Source organism: Pseudonaja textilis, chromosome 1 (assembly GCF_049901715.1).
Source record: "Pseudonaja textilis isolate UNSWEBS1 chromosome 1, rPseTex1.2, whole genome shotgun sequence".
Lineage (NCBI taxonomy): Eukaryota > Metazoa > Chordata > Lepidosauria > Squamata > Elapidae > Pseudonaja > Pseudonaja textilis.
The window spans coordinates 268682330-268708563 of NC_141990.1; the positions used below are offsets into that span (position 1 = coordinate 268682330).

Consider the following 26234-nt stretch of genomic DNA (forward strand, 5'->3'; position numbering starts at 1 on the left):
CAAACAAGAATGGCTACTATTATTTCCTTAGAGTAAGCAACAAGATGATGGATAGAATATCATAGAGTTTTCAGTCTATTCACAAGCAAGAGCAAATGTCTTTAAACATTGAGCGATACAATCATTATTTTGACATGTTAATATATACAAAAGTCAAATTTGAACTCCATGAACTAGCCTTACTCGTAAAATATTGTCATCTCTTACCAATACTGATTTTTTTCCAAGAAACATTAATGTAAATATTTGTTTAGTTGATCATTTGAAAAGTGCTTTTTATGTGGAAACAGCTCTTAGTTGGTGTGACATCAGGTTATCTTGTCTAGTCTACAAATAAAACAGTTTAACCTCGTTAGTAGTTGGAGGTGAAAGCTCCAGAAATACTAAGAAATATACACTGTACTCAATGATTGAAAAAGATTTTGGGAAATGGCCAATGGCAAACTACTTTGGTTATTGCTGACAAGAAAACGGAGTGGTCATGGCCATGAAGTAACAGGAAATTGAGCTCACCACAAAGAGACGTCATTTTTTTATATTATCAAACAATGAAAAATACAGCATCCCTTTTGACATGAAGCCTAGATGATCAGGAGATTCCATCACTTTTCTTTTGCCCAAATAATCTCTTACCCAAATAATACCCAAATGTATCACCTAATCAGCCTTATCCTTTAGACCAGGTATGGGATTCAAATTTTGTAACAACCGATTCTGTGGACATGGCTAGGTGGGTGGCCATGTGACTGGGTGGATGTGGTTTCTTTTGGGGGGTAGCATACACCCATCCCATTTTTAGGGCCTTCTGAGCCTCATGGAAGCCTTCTAGGGGAGCGTTTTTGCTCCCAAAGGCTCCTCTGGGGCTCAGGAAGGAAAAAATGGAGCACGGGGGGGGGGACACAGCACCCCCCTGTGCTCCATTTTGGGGCCTTCCGGGCCTCAGGGGAGCCTCCCAGGGGTGTTTTTGCTCCCAGGAAGCTTCCCTGGAGTCCAGGAAGCCAAAAAACGGAGCCTGGGGAAGGTGCAGCTCCCACTCACACTCTGTTTAGGGACTGCCTAGGCATCCGGGAAGCCTCCTGGGGGTTGTTTTTGTTCCCAGAAGGCTTTCCTGGGGTTCAGGAAGGAAAAAACAGAGCATGGGGGCTCTACACAGCAACCCCATGCACTCCATTTTGGGACCTTCTGGGCCGCAGGGAAGCCTCCCGGGCGAAGCACTAAGTAAGCAAGGGGAATCCCAGCACAGCTGATCATAGAAACAGCTGATAGTTGGGAGGGGGGGAAAAGAAATATCTTAAGAAGTGACTAGGCAGGGAAGTCAGTGATATCGGGCATACACACAATATTGCGCATGTGCGATAAGGACCGACTGGGAGGGGAGGCGCAGGCAGAGAGGGGAGGGGTGAGCCAGGGGCACAATTTGCTGGTTCTCTGAACTGTGCAGAATCATAACAACCAGTTCAATAGAACCAGTCTGAACCGGTAAAATCCCACCCTGTTTCAGACCTTTGGTGCCACACACTAAATAAATGCCACACTGGAAATCAATATTAAACAGTTCCCTGAATTGAATGGCTCTCTCTGACGAAATATTTATGTGCAGCTTCAAAAACTGAATAAGCTCATCTACCGTCTACCCAAACTTTGCAAAAATATATATATACATAGGACAGCAACTGTACCGCACAGAGAAAAATTCCTGCTTCCTGTGACAAATGCCTGCACATACTAGCATAATCCAAGGAAAGTCACCAGCCATGGTGGTAGTAGTGGTGGTACTAATGCATTCTTCTAGTCGGTTTAAAATGCCATAATTGGGATAAAATTCAACAGCCTGCAGCTGGATTCTTATTGTGCAAAGGACTTTTCTCTCCCCATCCCTCTCCTTCAGGCTTCCCAAAACTGCTTTGGAGGGTCACAATGTTTTGCAAGTAGAGTCTGAGGACATTTATGGGCTTTTTTCAGTGGGAAGGAGTTAACTGGATTTTTTTTCCCCCAAAAAAAGCCTCCTTTGAGTCAGGCTTGAATTCTGGTAACTTTACAGACACAAAAATAGTATCTTCTTCCAAGATGTTCCAGTCTTTTTCCTCCTCCAGTCTAGACATCTGGGAATTCCCACAGATGTCCCATCCAATTATTAACTAGCCTCCGGTTTATTAACTAGCCCAGGCACTACTTAGCTACTGAGCACAGACTCAATTGGGTAGATGCCATAACCAGAGTTAAACCAGGTAATAGGATGTCACCTTTTATGGCCAAGCACCAATTTGTATTTGAATGTTGGTAACATATCATTAAATATTATCAATTTTCCACTCAAATATTGGTGTATTAAAACAAACAAATCTGTTTCTATGTATTTTTATAGCTATTAAGCTCATTCCACTCTGCTTTGAGAACTGATACCTGATCACATTCCACCACCACCACCACCCATACACAAATGCTGTTTCACACACATTGTCATTTCAACCCTAGATGCTTCCTGCCGAAATTCACAGCATACCGGTAAATAACTTTTCCTGTTCTCTCCTCCAGGGTCAAGGGTGAAAAGAAACAAAGAATAAATCCTTCCTACAAACAGTATTGTTTTGGAAAAAAGGAGTGTATCATTTCAGCATCGTAAAAACTTCCCCTTATATTGTTCTGTACCAAATATAGAATTAGGGGAGAGAACTTTACATTCTTTCTTATTGTGCAGGAGGGGGTGTTTGTTTGATTCATGTCTTTTTTTTCTCTATGTTTTGCCCATAAAAAGTTTCTTCTCTTTTTGTTTGTTTTTGTTAATACAGTCTAAACTGGCAAAAGGCAAAAGATCAAAAGCCAATCTGTTTCTATATGACTGGTGAGAAATTAAAATGGATGAAGATCAATGCCAAATAGTGTAGATGACAGTGTTTAGGCTTCAGAATGTTAGGACCAGGCCTCAACCTTCTCTAAGTCACCTTCAAAGATGTGTCTCTTACTTGAGGAAGACAAGGACTCCATGGAGGACTGGTAATAGCCAACATCTCTCAAACGAATATGTCATGACAATAGACTAATATCAATCTGAAGCAATTATTTCACCGTTATATTTTTCTATATAATTTTATAATATTTTACTGCATAAGAAAAGAATACACACAATACAGCTCCCTTTCTGTCACTTGTGAGACTGTGAAAAATAAAAAAGCAATTCAACTTCCAAAAGAAATACAGGGGGTATTTTTAGTGGGTAGAGGGGAGGAGGAGTGCCTTCAGGTCAACACTGATTCCTGGTGATTGTCTGGTCCCTACAGTCTTTTTGGCAAAATTTCAAAAGTGGTTTGCCACTGACTGTTTTCCGGGGTTGACAAAGAGTGACTCAGGGTCCCCCAACTGGCTTCATGTCTAAGGCAGAACTAGAATACACAGTCTCCTAATTTCAGGCCTAATGCCTTAAACCACTGCATTCAATTGGTTCCCAAAGAAATGCTTTACACAATGCACATATAAATAGTTTGTCACTTGGATTCCTCGGACCAGTTTATTTTCATAAGCTCTACACTTTAGCTGATTCTGATAGATAACCATTTAACATGGCAGACCTCTTAACAGTTTTTTAAAAATTGAAATGCATGAAATGCTTGGCACATCAGAGATCTACTGCTGGGTGAATGTAACCACACAGCTCATTAACAAAACAAGGCAGAAAGTGCCTTAAAGGGCAACTGAGAGCCTCAATGAGCAATTACATCTCACGTCAGTTCCAAATTAGAATCTATCAACATCACAAGGGTATGAAATACCAGCTTCATTTCTGCTTCCCATTCTTCCCATTTTTATTTTATGGAAAGTATTTATGGCATTTATTCAAAACAACAAGTCGGAAAGACAATCATGAGGTATGCCAGGGGAAGGGGAAAAAACAGATTCAGCTTATTCTGCTGGGAAATACACACACACACACACAGAGAGAGAGAGAGAGAGAGAGAGAGATTGTCTGCTAGCTGTCGAGTTTGCAAAAGATACCATCTTCTGGGATGGTGCTCTCTGCCAGCAGCTGGAAGGCCCCAAGGGAAATGGTGGTAGAGAATCCAGGCAAGCTGCATCCATCCATCATGTTGCTCATTTCCACATCTCCAAGGCATAAATGCAACATTAGAATGCAAAACAAGGGATAAAGTTTTAGAGGTGGGGGAGGAAGAAAGTAGTATAAACATTCTTCCTTGAGTAGTTGATAGTTTAGATAAATGATGATGTCATAGGAATATAATATTGTGGAGTCTTTTTGTTTTAGCACTATACAAACTCCATATAGAGAAGGATTTTTATGGACTTATATTAGCTTCAGAAGCCCCGAAAATCAAACTAACAGTCTCCACATTGTCTTGTAACACTCATTCAATGCATTTGTCTTCCAATGTTAACCAACCTTGACTTTACCCAAACTAGCCACTCTAGATTTCTGCAAATTATTCTTGGGACATACATGTCCCACCAGTCTCCTGCCCACAAACATTAATATTGTCCTCTGCTTATCCTCTGCAAGCAACAATGTTTTTGCTTGCAGGCCTCTTCCCAAAGGTTAGTAAAAAAAAAAAAATGAAGTCTGGAAATTTTATCATATTCTTAAGAAAAAAATGGTAGATCTTTTATAAAATGAATAATGCTCAAGGGTAGTTCAAAGCAAGCTAAATTTTGCCCTCATTGTCCTTATAGATCTTTTTACTATAGAATAATTATTCAAATAAGCAGTTCTTGCAATTTTGGATATTACTGAAATAAGTAAGATTTAGAAATGAGAGATTCTACACAAGGAAGAATTGTTGTCCATCTGAAATTCTACTTACCCATTGCATATTATGGATGAGAGGAAAAAGATATACATGTTTCTGTTTCAGATATAATGATGAGAGATCTCTTTGCGGTTTTGTATTCATTATGAGTTTCATAAATTGTACTTATCCAGAAAAAGACCAAGCAATGTATAAAACTACAAAACCACAAAACACACAAGGGAGAATCATCCAGACAATGTAAATGGCAACCTCTAGGCAATATTAGATTAAAGTAAATTTGGTTTAAGGCCTCAATTTTTAAAAAAAATGTCTTTGAAAAATGACAAACTGGGTATATACAAGGACCTATAGCATTCAAATCTAAGGAAGACCAAATCCCCTTTGGAGGTGTGTCTACTAACAGAAGATTGCCTCAGTATGGCATGTGAAAATGATTTTGTTATACTATTAAAATAAAAATAGTTTATAAAAATAAACTATTTTAGCCATCTAACATTAACTACAGAACGAAGGCATCCATTTTTAAAGAACAATAGCACAGTGTACTAAGCATTTGTACTGAGATATAAATGATAACATATTCATCAGGGATTACATCCAATTAAGTATTTGAATATGTTGCTCTATGTATTGTGATTAACCTACCAAATTTATGGAGCAAACATGGTGCACATAGCCAGACATGGTGTTCTTGCACCATAGCCAACAGAATCCAAATTCTCTCTTCGCTACAAAAGGTACTTGGTGACCTTGGATGAGTCACTAATTCTGAGATAAAAGGAAACATATGACTGATATATACTTCCCTAACCCTGGAGAAAAAATAGGGGAGGACAATGTAATAAATGAACAATAAAGGATAAACAATAAATGATGTTTCTCTAATTATTAAATTTTAGAAGCAGGCAATACCTAATGACTTTTATTTCAATATCCTCCTTATAACCTTCTGAGTGACCAATGCTGGAGTCAGAGGACAGGGATAGGATGGGATTGGTCCGTCTGATTTTGGAATGTAGCCAAATGATTTTTTAGATAGAATCAACCTTGAGTGTAACTGTGCAGATTTGAAAGTCAACACATGGGAATAATCACCCTTCACTATTTATCCAAGTGTTTGCACGAGCATTGGGGAGTAGAACTAAATCCGTACGTTCAATTGATTGTTCTTACTCCACCCACCTTTCCCAACCAAAACTTCTAAAACTTAAGAAAGGAAAAGAAATCTCTCCTTAAGAAAAAGGCAAATTATAATGAAGAAGGTGAAGTGCTGATGACTTTGGATTTCCTTCGTTTGATTAACAATGAGCCAAGAAGCTGTGGCTTTGGATAAAAGATGGCTGGCTGCAGAGAGGTGCTGGATTGCAAAGATGAATGTTCATCTGTCCTTGATGTGTACAATGTCTTTTCTGAACAGCCAGGCCAAATACAGGCATGTCATGTCCCTGTTTCAAAGTCAGATAAACAGAAGGCAGATGGATCTCCTAGGGTGCATAACCCTTTTTGGATTTGTTTAATTCTTTAGCTCAGAAGGCAGGAACACACAGGCAACCTTGGGCTCCCCTTCAAGGTCAGTGTGTCCATTCATTAACATCTGTCCCTGAGGTTTGTTAAACAAGTTTTCTTCCTCTGGACATTCATCAGTCTGTAGAACATAAGCGAGGCTTATGTTACTAGGTAAAGAAAAGACTGCAGAAACGGAAAAGGTAATAAGCCAATCAATCTGTGGACCTGTTTTGATGCTGAACATCCTGCAAGCTGCTTTTAAGAGAGAGAGAATTGGCAGTGATGGTGAAAGATGGAACAGCAGCAATGGCACAGTGAGCTGGAAGACATCTTAACTCCATTAATGTGCTTATCTCATGTATCAAAGCAGTAGGAGACCTATTAAAATTCAGGAATGAAGAGCCAGCCAAAAGAGTTGGAAGGTTTGGCTTCAGCCATCTTAATGATACTTCAGATCCCTTTTCAGGTATCATTTCTAGGGAAAAAAATGGATTGATTTTTGCCTGTTAGGTTACGAAAAGTAGGAATCACCAGAGTATATAATTAGAGGTATATGAGTCTATCCATTCCAAAAGAAATGTCACTTGTTAAAAGTCTTAAATTTCCCCCAAAGGTCCTACAAGATTTACATTTACAAGAATGAAGGAGACTTACAAATTTCCTTACATTAAATCCAATGATGAGTATCTTTAAAATATAATTATAAAATTATAATTATTTACAATTACAAATATAATTTTCATTAGCTCTATGTTCTGTACCTGTAAGAGTACAGGTATTTCACTTAGGCAGCTAACTACAATTTTGATGTAGTTAGTCCTAACAACAACTGAGCCCAACATTTCTATTGTGAAATGAGACATTTGTTAAGTGAGTTTTGCCCCATTTTATGACCTTTCTTGGCACAGTTGTTAAGTGAATCATTGCAACTGATAAGTTTGTAACCTAATTGTTAAATGAATCTGGCTTTCCCATTGACTTTACTTGTGAAAAGTTTGCAAAAGGTGATCACATGACCTTGGGGCACAAAAATGGTCATAAGTTGCCAAGCATCTGAATTTTGATCACATGATCGTGGGGATGCTACAAAGGTTGTAACTCTGAAAAATAGTCATAGGTCACTTTTTCAATGCTGTTGTAATTTTGAATAGTCTCTTAATGAATTGTTGTACGTTGAGGACTACCTATATAGGCTAAACATAAAACATGGATTCATGGATTAATGCTTCATCATATTTTTGATTCCTATTGCTGTAGAATTCTATAGCAACAAGTAGAGATTAATGCAGAGTCATCTGCCTCCTTTGGATTGGTTCCAGCATCAAATACTTAAAAACTAGGTTCAACCCTCCCATGGTAAGCCTAATGGCCGCAGTCAACTCAAGTTTAATTTGCCCTTATAGCGTTCACTTGAACTAACCTCTGAGTGTAAGTCTAATTAATTGCTCTGCTTACACATTGTCAAACAATCACATTTATATTGTGTTTCCTGCTAAAATAGAGTGCTTCCAAAGCCAAGTCTCTTTTGCTATTTTTATTACTTTGAAAGTTTTGCGATGAATTTTCTAAATTATTAAATTCTTAGTTCACTGAATGCATTTTGCAAATTCACACTCTCTAAAAACCTTTGACATGATTTGTTATTTATTTGTATACAAATAAATGCTCTAAAAAATCAGATCAATCGAAAATAGATGGTGAAGAACAGTAAGGCAGATTTAACTATACAAACTAAATATAATAATGAAAAATAACATAATAACAACAGTGACATTTTAGCACTCTTTCAATCTTGCATCCATAGCATCCATCACTGAAAAACCAAGGATTTATATGAATTCAGAAGGGTATGGGAGCAGATATCACCTTTGCCTCAGGGTGGCTTCAGAAGAGGGAAACTTGGAAAATAATATTCATTTTGCTTTATGCTCACTTTATTTCCTTTCTTGGTAGAGGGGGCCCCTCACTGGATGTACTCAAATCACCTGGATTAGAGGGGCAGAATCTATTTCCAAAAATTAACCTTGTAGATAGCTAGACCCCAGAAGAGTCCTTCATAGAGAATCAATGATAATCAGCACCATAAAATGAACTTGGAAACATGCTGGCTGGAGAATTCTGGGAGTTGAAGTCCACACATGTTAACATTGCCAAGGTTGAAAAACATTAATCATTTCTGCAAGCTCCCTTTAATGCGGACACACTCTTTCCCTATCCTTAAGGTCAACTCCAAATTTCTTCACAAGTAAGCACATCAGTTGGCACTGGTTTCCACATGATTTCAAGAATGTCCCCATGTAAAGCAAATTATGGCAATCCAGATGAGAGAAGGTTAGTGGAAGGACAACCAAAGGACAAGTTACCTCCCTCTCTCATATAACTCTTCAAATTGCCTAGGCAAATGTGACCACATTATATTCCTCAGGGCGGAGGAAAGAGACCCTCATTCCATCTCTGAGGGCCTTCACCATCTATTTAGTGTCTGTACTAGGACAGCAATTACCAGGCTAAATGCTTGGGTGATTGGATTTATTCCAGCAATCTCATTTCTCAACTGCACATTCAAAGGGTTATATGGAGATCATTTAGACAAGTAGTTCTTGCCTAAATGGTGGTCTCCATATACCAAAGGCATTGTGGTGTAGTAGCTTACAATTGCAGGCACAGAAGCTCAAGTCATGCCTAGTGCCAGTAATATGATCACTATTTGCTGACATTATTTGTAATCCATAACAGTTATTGGTTCTCTTGCAGCATTTGCACCCTGCAGAATCAAGGGCACTGAGTTACAGTGACAGGTGTACTTGTAGTTGAATACCGCATTACTTTCTATCCACAGTTATGGGGGGCTTCATTTCAGTTTCAGGAATCTTTCACCACTTGGACAGGTTTGGGGGAAAGCATTTAAATTTTGGCTTATGGAACCAAACTTTAAAGACTGAGCTTCTGAAAAAAAAAATGCTTGCTTTTTTTTTGTTTTGTTTTTTAAATAACAGCAGATGTTGGATTGAAATTACCATGCTGTGATGCAACAGGAATTGCACAGGGTATTGTTGAGTTGCTTTTTGGTTTAATGTCAAGGTAGGAGCATTGATCCCAAGTCATACGATCCCGAAAGCACAGGTGCTGAGTTGAAGCCAAAGGTCCACCGTAGGGCAAAGAATATAATGCACAAATGTCAAACTCGCCATGTCACGTTGCCGTCACCTGACGTTTCATGACATTTCCACATTCACGGAGCTGGAGTGGGTATGGCCTGCGTGTGACACATCTGGCCCATGGGCTACCAGTTTGACACCCCTGGTGTAATGGAATGTGTGGATGACCTTGGGGGATGAAGGAGAGAGATGCTGCCCAGGAAAATAACTATCGCATAAGAGAGGGATGATGGATTAATGGTCAGAGCAAGAACCTTAGGAAAGTCTCAGCCTAATAGATCAAGCAGTTTAAAAGTGGGAGTGGGAAGTTTGTGCCTTTAGATCCTCAAGGTTCTGTTATTGTAGGCTTACAATAAAGGACAACAGTGTTTCTCAACCTTGGGAATTCTTGGGAGTTGAAGTCCACACATCTTCAATTTGCCAAAACTGACAAGCACGGACATAGAATTAGTTCATCTAGTTGCATTTCCTATCTGGTTTACCAGGGAGAGCTGAAAGAGGATTATACTTTGGAAGGTACAAAAAGACAAGAGAAATGCTAGATATAATTTAAAGCTAATTTGCATTTTTAAATAATTACTTTGTTAATTATTAATAATTAACACAAGGCTTTTCTTGGAAGCTGTACATCCAGGTGCCTGCAGCTGACAGCCCTTGTGTGCTGATAGGAGCTAAGCAAGGTTGGCCTGTGGCTGGACTATAAATTAGACAGGAAAATCAGAAAACAACCTGGGAGAAGGTCATGGGTGCTACATTGCTGCCAAGAATGGTTAACATGGCTATGAAGTTACCAGAATTCCAATTTAATTTCCAGACCTTTTTTTAAAAAAACTTTTTATGCCTGGTTGTAGCAATGCAGGAGTGGAATTATTGTTTCTACTAGTAGTGGGCCTATATGTAAGACCTCACCTTTTTTCCACAGGAGGAGATAAATCTAACTGAAGACTGCTACATGTGAGCTAGATAGAAACAGACACAAAAATATCTACACGTTGGCTGTCACATAATTGTCTGGATGTTTGCGTGCAGTCTCCTAAACTGTCTTGCTCTCATCCATTTGGAGCGCAGTTTAATAAAGAACTATTTTCTGATATTTCTGATATTAACATGTCATGTTATATAAAAGACAGGATGTCTGTTCTAACAAATCATACTATGTAGCTGTATCCTGCTTTAATGAATATTACATCACCTGTCCTCCTTTATCTTATCCTATAACGTTGGCACAAACACATATCTAATAATTGAATTCATCAAATACAGCATTTGGCAGGCCTATTATTTTAGCATGAAATGTTTACATTTCATTAGCATATCAAGTGCAAATTGCAAGGAGATATTAAAGTGAATTAGAAACCAGTAGAAAATTATTTACTATCCTTCAAAAGTAAAATAATTATTACACTATAAAAAGTTACCCAGGAGTAGAATAAAGGCAAGAGATTGAAAATACCCACTACAACAAATGAGGACAATGGAAAATCTACAGCCTGTACCATAAAAACTGGCTTAGAACATTTCAAACAAGAGTTTAATATCATTTATTACTTATTCCTTCATGCTGTGCACTGGAGAAATGGGGGAAGGGGAGATTATTTAAATATTAGGTTACTTCAACACCCTGAACAGTTTTATCTACAAGCCTACAGTGTAATTGAATAGAAAGAATATGACACTTTAATGAAGTATTATTCCAGGTTTCTGTAATATATAAAGTATATGAAACTTTATTCCACTTTCTATCACACCAACCACTATTTCAGATTTAGTCCTTAAACCAGTGGTTTGGGTGCCAGGGACTGTTTCTGTGGAGAGGCCGGAAGAGGCTTGGTTTCATGCCCGCTTGCATTCCACACATGCGCAGAAACACACATGTTTCTGCAGCCAGGTTTCTGGCGTGCCGCAGACCACTTCCAGACTGTGACCCAAGGTTGGGAACCCCTGCTTTAAATGGATATTAAATGGAACATATGAGATACATATAGAAAAAAAGCTGCTAGTTAAAGGTTGGGATGATTTTGCCATTCTTCTAAAGAATGATCATGATTCTTGTCATTGTCATCTGTAACTATGTGATCCAATTTCATGACATACTCTAGCCTAATCATTTAAGGTATTCCAAGCCCAAACATTTTCACCATAAAATACTTCCTTCAATTCAATTCTAGGGGGAAAAACAGTTGGGTTTTCCTGGGCAATGATCAGAAATGTAGAACTTGTGAAGAGGGAAGAGAACTGAATAAAGGACATAAGCTATATAAACATGCAATCTTGCATTTGATTATATTATATTATAATATATATATATATATATATATATATATATATATATATATATATATATATATATATATAAGTTTTCGCAGGTACTTACATGTATGGCATTCGGCTTTGCTCGGGTATTTTCCACGTCATAGTAGTTGTGCTTTTAAAGTTGTAGCGACGTTTCAGCAGAAGCCTGATGATGGCAGATGAGACTCTGCTGAAACGTCGCTACAACTTTAAAAGCACAACTACTATGACATGGGAAAATACCCGAGCAAAGCCGAATGCCATACATGTAAGTACCCGCGAAAACTTAAGAAAACATATATATATATAATGGATCTTTGGTTATTCGGGTTTTCTCCCGCGTAAGATTGGAAGTATCTAGGCAACATTTCAATGAAGTCTCATTCATCATCTTCAGGCTTGTGTCTTCGGCTCTGTACTTCTCATTACTCTGAAACATTACTTCATCGAAACATTGCCTAGATACTTCCAATCTTACGTGGGAGAAAACCCGAATAACCAAAGATCCACATACAAATACCCGCGAGAACCTCAGAAAACAAATATTATATTATATTATATTATATTATATTATATTATATTATATTATATTATTATATTATATTATATTATATTATATTATATTATATTATATTATATTATATTATATTATATTATATTATATTATATTATATATAAAATATGCTCCCTTTTAAGACAATAGAGGCAAATCTCTAGGTAGAAAAAAGTTGATTTGACAGAAAAGAAAGGATGGGAAAAGACAATAACCATTCAAATGAAATTCCAAATAAAATAATAAAGCCAATGTAATTATTCTAGCAGCAATTTTTATCTGTATTACTAATTTCGTTTGTGATGCATTTATAACTAACTTCAATTCCAGCATAGAAAAAAAATGATACAGTCATAACATCATAAAATAAGATGTTTCTAAACTAAAAGTTCCATGACATGTAATATTTTTGACCTCTGAACATTTCAAAGTGACAGGTGTTTATTTATGTATTGATTTTAAAGCAACTTCACAGAGGCCAGTGAAAAAGAAATGTGCTTTTTCAAACTTTAAGCAATTTGATTCCAAGTGTAATCCTGGTGGAAGTCTAATTCCTGGTGAAGAAACTGGAGCCTGGTGAGAACAGGCTCATAGCTATGATGTGACTCTTCTAGTGCACAGGGGAACTAAATCTCCTTGGGTAATAATTAGGTCAGCCATACAGGTCATGAGCATCAGCAGTTCCTTCCAATAACTGGGTGTTCATATGCAAGTCTTGATATGTCAATACTCTCAAATTTTACTGGTATGTGTCATGCCCCTGTTGGAATCTGATTCCGAGGGGGAGGCCGATCCGCTGACAGGGAGTGGGGGTGTGGCTCTGTTGGCTGTGGAAGAAAGTGAGGAAGGGCAAAGTGTGGCTGGGCAGAGCAGTGGAGAGGTAGAGCAAGGCAGAGGGAATTCAGAGGAAGATCCAGGCCTACTCCCTCTTTATCCTAGGGCATGCAGGGAGGAACAGAGAAGGGAGCAATGTGAATTGCGTGGCTTACGGGGGACGAAAGGGCCCTGATCGTCTTCGTTAGATACAGCTGGGAACGCAGTATTTAAAAAGGGAGGTCGTGCACAGCAACTTGTGGGAAGCAAATCGTGAGTTATCTTTTATGGTCGAGGCTTATCTGGGTTCCTCGTGTCTTCTCAACTGCGTGTGTTTTGTTGGCCTTTGAAGTCTGCAATTCCTTATCCTGCCCTGTCCAATTAATTGCTGTAGTGTGGTTTGTGTGGATTTTTATTTACAGTTTATATGTACATTGTTTTTGGATTGAATTTCCTTCATTTAAAGACTATTCTTGGGATAATTTTTTCTCCAGGCAAAAGTAATTGGACACTGGGGGCAAAGTTGGAGGTATTAAAGGGACTTTTCTTACTTATGTGATTATGTTGCCTTTGTGCCACGCCCCGGGTCATGATAGATAGATAGATAGATAGATAGATAGATAGACAGACAGACAGACAGACAGAGAACAGTATGCCTTTTATTATTCCCAACCAATGTAATAACTGAGTAAGATCAAAAGATAGCAGCAAAAGAAGGAATAGTATTGTCATGCCTCTAGTGGAGACTGACTCTGAGGGAGAGGAGGAACAGCCGACAGGGAATGGAAGTGTGGCTCCAGAGGTTGTGGAGGAGGCTGGGGAAGGGCAGAGGCCAGCTGAGCAGTCAGAGGAGGACCCAGGCCCATCCCCTATCCATCCTAGGGCACACAGAGAGGAGAGGATAAGGGAGAGATGTGGTCTACTTGGGAGGAGAGAGCCTTGATACTCTTCATGGGCTGCAGCTGTGACAACTGAATAAGAGTACGGACCTGCATATTGGCGAACGCTGGAAACAAAGCGTGTAAATATCTCTAGTTTATAGTTCCTCTTTGAGTTTGGCATCCTTCCCAGTGTATGTTATCTGTGAACACACTCCAGCCCTTATCTTGCCTGGTTTGTGTTGCTTTTTTCCTTCTTTATGTAACTGTGTGGGAGTTTTTTTGTCTTCCGTCAAAGAAATTTGGAGCTTGGAAGCAAAGTGAAGGAATAAAAGGAACTTCACCTGTTTTCTGTGACTGTGTTTGTTTTGTATCCCACCCTGAGTCATCACAAGTATTCTAGACATCAGTCAAAGGGTGGAGCAAGTTCTCAGGTAACTCAGACATAAGGCTGGTCTAATAATCCAAGTATGATACAACTAGGGCATGAACAAAAAGCTTGGCCATCTCAGTGGTGAGCAACTAATACCTTCTTTCAACATTTATCATTAAATGGAAATAATATATTTTAGTATTTTTTCAGTGAAAGAATTTGGATTCCTAAGGTTCACACAACTGGGGAACACCACATAGTAAAACTTCGTACTGGAAAGAATGGGTACAAAAATGTTAAAACTGGAGGCATTCATAAGGAGTTGACAGAGTTGGATTAAATATTAACAGGAATGGAAGATAAGCTAATTAAAAATTGTATTGTTATTTACTAGGTGTTAAATTAGAAGAAGAGCAAGTAAAGGAAACGATGATAGCATGGGTGAAAAATGTTGGGTATATCATAGAATTAGATAAAAGGCAGGAGCTATGGGAAAGAAATTATACATTAAAAATATTGACAGTCTTCCGGTTTGAGCTTCTTCAGCGACGGACCAAAATCACGATCATCTGCAGTTTTGATCTGTGTTTGCTGCTGGAGCACCCCGAGCCACCTGGATTCGGGGCTGGAGCCACCCTGTAGAGGTGGTGAAGAAGGGGGAACCATCAGCGGGGTTGAGGAGAGCCGCATCTCTCCTCCTTGGCTGGCCATTATTCCCTTTTCCAAAGGCGGTTGCAGCGGTGGTCAGAAATGGCCACCTCAAAGAAGAACCCGACCAGACAAGATTGTGCAGGAGGAAGTTTAAAGGAGAAAGTTTAAAGGAGAAAGTTTGACTGACCGGGTTGAATGGAGAACATCTATTTAAGGTACCTGGAACCTGAATTTTAAAGACTAATACTATTCCTAAAAAAGATTTTAAGCTGCGAAAGAGAAAGGGAAAGGAAACGGAATTGGCTTTTTTTCCTCTAACATCGACAGTTTTAAATGACTTGGAACATTGAGAAGAAGAGATTCGAATAAGAAATTGATACTAATCCACTTTGACATTAATAGGCTATTTCTAGCTAAAAATAAAGTGTCAAGGGGATAAAGATTCCTGGATAATTTAAAAACTTTCTTTAAAAAAAAGAAAGAAAGCAGTGGAGGGAAAAAGGAAAAAAGAGGGTGGAATCTGGAAAATGGAGGAGACCACCTTTAAAAAAAATTGATAGTAGAATTTTAACAAGGCTTGCAAAAGATACATTGTAGCTGAAACTTTGTTACTAGAGAACAAAGACCCTGGAAAGAGAAAGTGAGAAAAGAAGCAATAATCAGTTTTGGATTATTGGATGATTCCTGGAACTTTGGATGGAGGATCCTAATGAAATAAAATAAAATCAATTGGGGGTTGTTTAATTTTTTAAAAATTTTTAAAATTCTTCACTCCTGGAAAAGTTAAAAATGAGACTTAAAGAACAAAAAGAAGAAGCACAAGATGGAAGAGGATCTTTTGGCTTCGTATTTCAATTTTTAGAAATGGAGATCTTGAACTATGAGAAACAACAAGAAACGCTGGCAGAAGAAGAAGGGCTTGACAATGAAGAAGCCATCTTTAATGACCAAGCAATTTTAAGCGGGGTAAAAAAGGGAAAGGGGGGAAAGGGAATTAAAAACTTAAGCACTGAAGCAACAACCAAAAAAAAGATTAATTTGAAAAGTAATCATAATATCAGGAAGAAGCCGAAGGGAGGATCACAGAAGGGAGAATCAGATAGAAAAGAAAAAGGAATAAAAAGGGGAGGGAGAAGAAGAGAGGGAAGAGGGAAAGGAAAAGAAGCTACAAAAGACAGAAACAAGATATAGAGGTACAGGAAAAACATACAAGAATTAAAGGTATAAACCTATTTAAAAGACACAGAGACAATGGTTAAAATTTAACTTAAGAAGAGGATTCTGCAAGGGTGCATGGGATAGCATTGTTATATTAGAAATAGAAAAGGGTTAAAAAATATGTTAGATGATTAAAGTGATAGAAAAAATTTCTATTGATGTGTAGTGGAATATTTCTTAGTAAAGAGAATAAGGCTCTCAATGATTTAAAAAGAACATTTAAAAAAACTGAAAAGAAACATGGAAAATTTTTATCAGTTGATAAGATGAACTTGAATAAGAATAATAACTTTATTGACTACTGTTAATAACTATTGTTTGGCTTTTTATTTAAAAACAATAATAAGTAAAATATGAAATATAGATGATTAAAGTGAAAGACAACTGATATTACTATGTAATGTTTGTTAAAAGAAATAGAAATGTAAAAGATTGTTATTAGTATTAATGGCAGAGCTGTACTTGAATAGAATAATTATTCCATTCACTATTGTTATACATATATGCACAGATATATATAGATATATACTTTTTTTCTTTTAAGAATTTAGTGTGTATTTTAAGGGAATGTACCAAGCAGAATTCGGTTGAAAATAGGTATGTGTTATAAAATAGAGGTTAGAAAAGGAATGTTATAACTGTAAAGATGTACCTTAAATTTTTAAATAAGATTTGAAAAAACATACAAAGGTGTTACACTCCAGTCTAGTAATTACAGGGGAAAATTTGTTTTATGAGAAAAGATAATATGAAATTGTAAACAGGACAGACGAAAGTATAAAAACATTGATTAGAAAGATTTTAAAAATTAAAATAGATATGTAATTGAATTAAGAAAGGAATGAGATAATTTAAAATAAGGCTATAGGAAGTAAAGAAAGGGAAAAGCCATTGAAAAAATTATGAAAATAGTTATAAAATATGGATTAGAATGTATAAGATAAATATGTATTGAGTGTATGTCTGTATGGAGAAGTGATAACCCGGGTCACGCTGTTCTCAAAAAAAGATATTTTATTTGCATTTATATGTTTTGTGAAAACTTAAATAAAACTTTTATTAAAAAAAATATTGACAGCATATAAAGAAAATCTGTATAAGATGTTTTATAGATGGCACTTTGCACCAGCAAAACTGGCAAAGATGTTTAAAGATAAATTAGCAAAATGCTGGAAGTGGCACCAGACACCCGGATCATATTACCATATGTGGTGGATATGTGCAGAAGCTAAAAGATATTTGACAAAAATACACATGTGGTTGGAAAAAAAATTATAAAGCAACACATAGATTTGAAACCTGAAATATTTTTATTAGGGATGGTACCTGGCTGTTACAGCAAAGAAAAAACATATTTGATTATCCATGTATTAACAGCAGCTAGGATTGTATTTGCTCAAAACTGGAAAAGCGATAAAATTCCGGCAGAGGGAAAAGTGATTGAGAAAATATTTGAATGTGCAGAGATGAATAAATTAACATTGGTAATTAAAGAAAAAGAAGAAACTGAATACTATAAGATATGGGATACACCAATGATTGGAAAATAAAACAAATTAAAACTGAGCAGATGAATATATAGAGAAATAAGTGAATATTAATATAGAGGTGATAAATGTAAACATAACTATTTATAAAGGAAATGTGAGTATTGTTACATTGCTAAGAAAAATACTAAACTACAATTGTTAAGATATATGTCCCCAGTCGACACACTTGTTTAAAGAAAGATGGATTCATTGTAAATATAAAATAATAAAAAAACCTTTGGAAAAAAAAAGAAAAATGAAAAAGAGATTTAAAAAGGCTGAAAAAAACAAAAAACAAAAATGTATCATTACATTAGATCAATATTGTTCAACTATGACTTAAATCTTTTCAGCAGCAATTAAAAATAGAATTTTCTTTACCATCAATTCAACAATGGAGATATATCCAGACAAAACATTTTAATAGTTCAATATGGCCCTAATGCTTTAGCACCGTGATGGTGAACCTATGGCATGCGTGCCACAGGTGGCATGCAAAGCCATTTGTGCCAGCACATGAGCCGCAGGCAAACTTACCTCACTGTGCATGCACGTGCCTCCTATAATACCAGAAGTGATGGAACAGACCTATTTTTCGGCCTGCAAAGGCTGCAGAAGCCATCCTCAAGCCTCTGGGAGGCCAAAAAAGGCCTCAAACAGGCCGAAAATCAGCTGCGAGGAGCAGTGCAGGTAAGGGGACAGTGGGGGGGGGATTATGCACGCATGCGCAGGAGGCATGGGGGTGTGTGCTCATTGCCTTCTGGGTGCTGGCATGTGAGCATAAGCACACACAGGCACAAGCACGCACACAATTTTTGGCACAGGAACCCAAAAAGGTTAGCCACCACCGCTTTAGCATCTTCTAAAATCCTCTAAAATGGAGAGGCAATTTCTGTAAGCAACACCAGAATGTTTCCTTCCTGCCTTCCTTACAGGATTAGGCCGGTAATTTCTTCTAACAACCAGTTCTCTGAACTGCTTAGAATGTTAACAACCGGTTCTAGCGAATCGGTGAGAACTGGTAGAATCCCACCCCTGCATGTACCACCTTAGGGAATGCAGTGGCTCAGTGGCTAAAACGCTGAGCTTGTCGATCAGAAAGGTCAGCAGTTCGGCAGTTTGAATCCCTAGCACCGCATAATGGAGTGAGCTCCTGTTACTTATCCCAGCTTCTGCCAACCTAGTAGTTCAAAAGCATGTAAAATGCAAGGAGAAAAATAGGGACCCCTTTGGTGGAAAGGTAACAGTATTCCGTGCGCCTTTGGCATTTAGTCATGCTGGCCACATGACCACGGAGACGTCTTTGGACAGCGCTGGCTCTTTGGCTTTGTAACCACTCCCTAGAGCCGGAAATGACTAGCACGTTTGTGCAAGGGAACCTTTACTTTATGCACCACCTTTCTGATATAAAAAGCTGCACTGCCATACAATTTTAATACAAACGTATTAAAGGGGAAAGATTTCCCTGTCCAGATGTGGGCACGGCATTCATCTCTGTTTCAAGGCCACAAGAGCCAACGTTGCCAAAGACATTCTCTGTGATCATGTGGCCAGCATGGCTATACGCCACACTAGTAGATGAAAATTCAGAAGTTGCAAGTACTTAACAGCTCCTAATGAGGGAGCAGAAAAGGCAAATTCATTCTTCCATGTTTATTCAGCTGGTAGTCAGACCCTAATCAAAACTTTCAAAATCAGAACTGCAGTTTTTCCCTCCAGTGAGTAAAAAGTTAAGTTTACAATATTATATTTATTCCATGAATCATTTGATTTAAATATGTAGCATTTGAAATGGAAGCAGGATCAAAACCCTTATATAAGTAGTTCTGTAATATTACTCCCTCTGCTGGCCCTAAAATAGTAGTTTTTCTGTATCGATTCAAAGAAATAAAGCTTTTACGAATTAAGTATTGACAAGAGAGAGAGATATATATTTTGTGTTGCCATTTGTTACCAGAAAACTCTAAAATAAACCTCTGAACTCTGTAAAGCATGAGTTTTTTTAAATAGACATTTCAAAGAATGGAAATTGAAAAAGTCAATATCAGACAGTTATGAGGCTTTTTAACTTGTCGATTGACATTAGTTTTGTTTTCATACCCCACTGAGTTCAGAGCAAAATGTCTAGGTGGAAAAAACAAGTCATGAGAAACTGCTTCATTTTTTTTAATATGAGCAAATCTGCAAACAAGTTTAAATTAAAATTAAAAAATTCACAAAAGTTAAATTTGGTAGCTTTACCTGAAAAGCTGGAAGGCACTGAGGCCTCAGATAATGAGGTCCCAACTTCAGATGTTATACATTAGTAACAAAGTATTTTTTTTTTCCTTCCCAGAGTTCATTTCATTCAAAAGAAAAGAGAGTTTTGGTGAAATTCTCTTTGGTGTTTTAACATCTGGTTATGAAGTTTTGATTGAGATACTTCCTCTTTTCAACAGACAGTACTGCAGCTTCCCTGAGTTTTCATCTTTCAGTTTAGTCACATGGAAGGAGACCGTGAGCAGCCCTTTTCTATGAGGATTTTTCAAAAGTAGCCATCACCCTTAAAAAAAATTCTGGAAAATTAATTTCACCTTCCTCTGGGGGAAAAAATGGGGAAATCATCCATCAAACTACTTTGTCCACAAGGTTGGTGGTCATTTGTGCTCAACTCCAGGTTAGGTATAAAATCTTTCATCTAAGAAAATAAAATCAAAACAAAGAAAATCCTAGCAAGAACTCTTTACAATTACACTTGAACTGGTTTAAACTCCTTGTTCCTTACATTTTTTTCTCTGTGAGATTTGCTTAACCATTTTATTCTTTTATTCTTTTTTTCCCCCTTATTCCGGGTATATACCAACCAACTTCTAATGATTTTGGGCAGTTTGCAAAAATATGAAAAATTACCATACAGCAAAAGAACAAGAGGCAATGATGGCAAACTGAGCAACAATACATACCCATCCTAAGCAAAGAAAGACCTTAGTAAAGAGCCAGGTTTTCAAGGCCTTTTGAAATATCAAGAAGTAGGCAGGGAGCCCCCTGGATCTTAGGGGAAACCTCATTCTGGAGAGGCCTCAATAGATGGAATTGTTTAATTGGGATGACCCAGAGCACCTTTAACCCTATTGAACTGAAGTGGCTAACAGGTATTAGGGAAGACAATTGAATTTGAAAAAGAAAGCCAAGAAAGAAAGAAAAACCAAATCAAAAGAAATCATGAGACATTATCCATTATCCCCACAACAGTTTCTAGGATACAGTGGAATTATTCTGTTTGAGCTAGTAAAAGGCATTTCTGCTATTGCTGCATATGCCTTCATCTCCATCTAACATTTGCGCTACACATGGACTAAAATGGAATGCCTGCTATGTAATTGCTGCCATGAACCAAAGGCCAGCTACTCAATTTGTATTCCACTCCTTCAGGTGAAAATCTTATATCAGTCTTTTTCTTTTTGGCTGGCTTTTTATAAGATAGATAAAAATTCAAAAGTCTGGAGAAATCTCTTCATTGTATTCATAAGAACATGTATCTGAAGATTGGGTGAACCTTCATAGCCTTACAAATAATATCTAACAGAAGTAAAGGAATATGAGCAGAAGCAATTCTCTTATATGCTAGTATTTGCTCTAAATCCTTACAAGGCCGGTTGAAATCCCACAGGACCTTTTACACCCAGTAATGTACACACACTTACAAATGCCTGATAAAATGGGCAAGGTTGTTAACTTGGGATAGTTGTGTTTTACAAGTTGTCTCAATGATAACAAAAAACTAGCAGCCTTTTTTTTTTTTTTTTTTTTGCTTTCAAAGACTCCTCCTAAGTCAACAAGCCACCCAAAAGACCTTTTGCTCACTAAAACAGATGTGATAACAGAAGCTGAGCTCAGCCTCGGAATGCAAACAGAGAACTGTGTTGAGGCAGACCACGGAAGCAATCCTTACATGCATTAACGCTAACCAAACTAGCAATTGAAAGAACAGAGAAGAGTCCGTTATCTATCCTGTCCACATCATATGGTGTTGTGGTTCCAAGTGCTAGCTGTGGTTTGAAAGTAGTTGAGTGCAATAACATGGTAGAAAAAAAAATGTTTCGGTTAAGCAGTTAGAAAACCACACACAAATATGTTGGTTCTTCGAATTAGACTCTCTCTCTCTTCTGAAGGCCACCTGCTATCTTTCAAGGATGAGCCAAGTCACGGCCAGTTCAAATTCCAGCAATGATATAGGAAGAGCTCAGAAGCACAGAGAGAAATAGATAAGCAGCGCCCCATTTTCACTTATACATTGCTTATGGAGGAATACATGCTCTTTAACTCTCTCTAGTTCTGGTTCTCCTTTAGCAGTTCAGTTTTACGTTCTCGGATCTCCACACAGGGAATCGATGAATGCAGCAATTAGGAAAATAAAATAAATATGAATGATTAGACATGCAATTTAGCTAAAAATCAGGAAATCAACCAAAAGTTCATCATCATCGTTTCAAACCTTTCTAGTTCTCTGACACTAGAAATAATCATGCTTTTTATCTAAATAGCACAGGTAGTAGAGAGGTAATGTTTTGCTCATTTTCATTTACATCTTAGCATACTTCAGTGAAGGACTTCATAAAGTTTATAATACAAGACCTCCCTGAGGAGATAGCTGTTGGAACTGCTTAAAATTGACAGCTGAACAATGTGGAAGTTACTTCCCACTACACCTTTTCTCGTGTTCTCATTTGCAAATGCAATACCCAATTATGCTACTATGGTAATAGACGAATGGAACTTTAGAGCAATTTAACAGGGGATCTTTCTATCACTCCAAAATCAGCTCCAAAGATGTGTATTCTCACACCTTTAGCAGCTAAACCAATCGATTTCTACCGTAGCCAAATGAAATAGCACAAACAAGTTATCTTTCTGTAAGCAACAGTAAAACCCCACAGAACATTTGGGCTGTCTCTCCATCATTGCAGATATTGTCCCCTGGCTTCATTTGACATAGCGTTCTAATTCTGAGTCCTTCAAAGGGAAAGAGGCTCTGCAGGTTCCATTTCATACCAATTCCTCAGATTAGCAAATGCAAACCATTTCAGGTGCTGAAACTGACATGAGGATTGTCTCCTTTTTCCTTCTCCTTGGCAGGAGATCAGTTCACTGCAAAACATCAGAGCAACTGTCTCATAAGGGAGGACTATTGATTTCGTCTGGCATGGGGAATGACGGGATTTTTGTTCTGCCACTTGCTGGTATCCCCAGTTCCCACAGCAACCTTCAGCATCCCATTCATAGTATGTACCTACCCTCCCATCTGCTTCGGCCACTTTAGCAACTTGCATCCAAGGTTAGAGTTATTGGGGAGAGTACTGGATTGCCAAATTGCCTTCTAGCAAAAGGCTTTTGAAATAACAGAGGAAAAGAAACCTAGAAGTGCCAACGTTGCTTCTTGGAGAAAAGTAATGACTGAATGGTCGAGGAAGATTCTCAGTCATCCAGGTAAAATTGTCAGGAAGTTGAGTCATGGCAACTGATTTTCTTGTCAGTTTAAGATGTTTTGCTGCCCATCCAAGCAGCTTCTCAACATCTCAAGCCAACAACCCCAGTTGCCACACCCAACTTCCTGTCAATTTTACCTGGATGACTGAGAATCTTCATCAACACATTGCCACATGATTTGCAGAAGAAATCCTGAGGTTGGTGCAGGAATACCCTGATGAATTTTAGGAGTTGGCACATTTCAGTGGCTCTCTGCCTGTTCAGATTCCCCTAACCCAGGGGTAGGGAAACTTGGCTCTTTCATCACTTATGGACTTCAACTCCCAGAATTCCTGAGTGAGCCATAAAAGGTTCCCTATCCCTGGCCTAGTGGTTTTTCCGTTGTGGGGGAAATCAATGTTTGACTGGAATGGGACTGTTTAATATACAAATGTAGGACATATTCTTTATATGTATTATATGTATATTCTTTATATTCATAAAGAATATGTCCTACATTTGTATATTAAACAGTCCCATTCCAGTCAAAAATTGATTTCCCCCACAACAGAAAAACCAGTAGGTCAGGGATGGGGAACTTTTATGGCTCACTCAGGAATTCTGGGAGTTGAAGTCCATAAGTGATAGAAGAGCCAAGTTTCCCTACCCCTGCCCTAACCAACTTGTTTAGACTGAAGAAGCTGCTTGGATGGGCAGTGAAACATCTCAAACCAACAAGAGAATAAGTCCAATTGCCATGATTCACTTCCTGATAATAACAACATGGTTTTCTTGCCTGTTCCTTTTGATCAGAAGGAGAGAGAGACAGACAGACAGACACACAGAGAGAGACAGAGCTAATTGTCTTACGCTGTTCCCTTCCTGCTCTCTGCCTTCTGAGATCTGTAGCAGTGAAAGTAACTGCATAGCTAACTTCAAAATGGTTTGGAGTGAAAAGAGCACCAAGTAGCAATGCCCTTAGAAGGAGTTTTTGAACCCACCACAGTAATGCTTTCAAGGCCATCTTAACAGCACTATGGGCCCCAGGCAAAGCAGAGTACTGGGGCCCATATGACAACTACTCACAGGAATAAAAATGTTAATGGTCAATAAAATTAAACATATATTTGCATGTTGGTATTAATTTAAAAAATGCTGTAAAATGTAATAAATATGTTGCTGTATTTATCTGATGCAAGGTGCATTGAAAGGTTAACATACACATATTAGTATGGGCCCCCTATGCTCGTGGGGCCCACGGGCAAGTGCCCATCAGGCCCAGGCGTTAAGACAGCCTTGTATAATACCTAAGAGAGTTACTTCCATTTGAAACATCAGGTTCTTAAAAGATAAAAGAACACGAAGCCCTCACATACCTACTGTAGTTTCCACATCTGTATGTTAACTTGGAATGGACTTTTTAAATTCTATTGCACATTGTCAGCACAACAAAAGACAGATAAAGCTGGAAGAGAAGCAGAAAATACACTGAAGTTTGCAATGTAGATTTTTCTTCAGTGGCTGTAGCTGATGCTCTAGTCTACTCCAACAGTAACTTAAGGCCTTTTTTTTTTTTTCAAAGGAAAAGGCATTTTTCAAAGGAAAAGGAAGGGTCCTGGAAACAGTTTTTTTCCCCTGCCTTGTCCACGAATGAGACAGCACTCAATCAATCTTCGATGAAGCGATGTTAAATTGCTATATTCCTCCTTATTCTACCTAGTCCAAGAGTACTGTCACCTTCTAACCCTGGAGGAAATTCATGTGACTTGAAAGAGAGGCAACAGAAGAGATCAGTAATGAGGACAGCCCATTTCATGCTAATATAGTTTTCTTCCGATTCAAGGATGGATAGATAGGACTCACCGGTGGGCAAAGGCAAGCATGGCGAAGGAAAAGAAATGAGCAGGAAGAGAGCACTTACCAGGTTTAATCTCCAGCAACTTCAGCCTGGAGTCCTCAGGGGGATGCAAACGTCTCTTCTTGCGCCAGCATCGAGCAGGATATGTATAGAGCTGCCCTGGAGCTAGTCCTGAAGGTCAAAAGGAAACAAAAATAAGAGAATAGATAATAGATAGATAGATAGATAGATAGATAGATAGATAGATAGATAGATAGATAGATAGAAGATAGATGGATGGATGGATGGATGGATGGATGGATGGATAGATAGATAGATGATACATAGATAGATAGATGATACATAGATAAATAGATAGATAGATAGATGATAGATAGATAGATAGATAGATAGATAGATAGATAGATAGATAGATAATAGGTAAATAGATGATAGATAGATAGATAGATAGATAGATAGATAGATAGATAGATAGATAGATAGATAGACAGACAGACAGAATTTTTTAAAAAGAGAACAAAAATACAGGTAGTCCTTGACTTACAACCCCAAGTGAACCCAAATTTTTGTTGCTAAGTGGGACATTTGTTGAGTTTTGCCCCATTTTGTTGCCACAAATGTTAAGTGAATCACTGCAGTTAAGTTAGCAACATGGTCCTTAATTGAATCAGGCTTCCCCATTGACTTTGTTGGTCAGAAGGTTGCAAAAGGGGATCACATGACCCCCGGGACACTGCAACCGTCCTAAGTATGAACCAGTTGGCAAGCACCTGAATTTCGATCATGTGACCCTGGGGAGGCTGCAACTGTCATAAGTGTGAAAAACGATCATAAGCCACTTTTTTCAGTGCCACTGTAACCTTGAACAGTCACTAAACAAACTGTTGTGGGTCGAGGATTACCTGTATATACATGTTTATATCATGTTTTTCATTTAACATTCAAGTCAGTTTATTTAACAAGGGGGAGAAGCATTGAACATAAAATCTAGTGCAGTGATGGCTAACCTTTTTGTCATTGCATGCCGAAAGTGCATGCGCAAGAGCATGCATGTGTGCCTGCACCCATAATGCAATGCACGTGTGACCCCCGTGCTCCCTCTGCTCCCTGCGCATGTGCACGCATCTCCTGAATGCACCCCCATGCATGCGCAACACATACCCCCAAATCAGCTGGCTGGCGGGAGGCGCATGCACATGC

The 26234-nt window shown here is 38.1% G+C and overlaps 1 protein-coding gene across 10 annotated transcripts in view; it reads right to left on the reverse strand.

Moving 5' to 3' along the window:
* DPF3 (double PHD fingers 3) overlaps positions 1-26234 on the reverse strand; it is a 204073-nt gene that overhangs the window by 59152 nt on the left and 118687 nt on the right. For all 10 annotated transcript variants that reach the window (XR_003374929.2, XR_015741017.1, XR_015741018.1 and 7 more), the window contains exon 3: positions 25098-25205. Coding sequence is in view for 3 of the 10 variants with exons in the window: in XM_026709310.2 (XP_026565095.1) it covers positions 25098-25205 (108 nt within the window). In the remaining 7 variants the exon portion in view is untranslated. The remainder of the gene's footprint in view (positions 1-25097; positions 25206-26234) is intronic.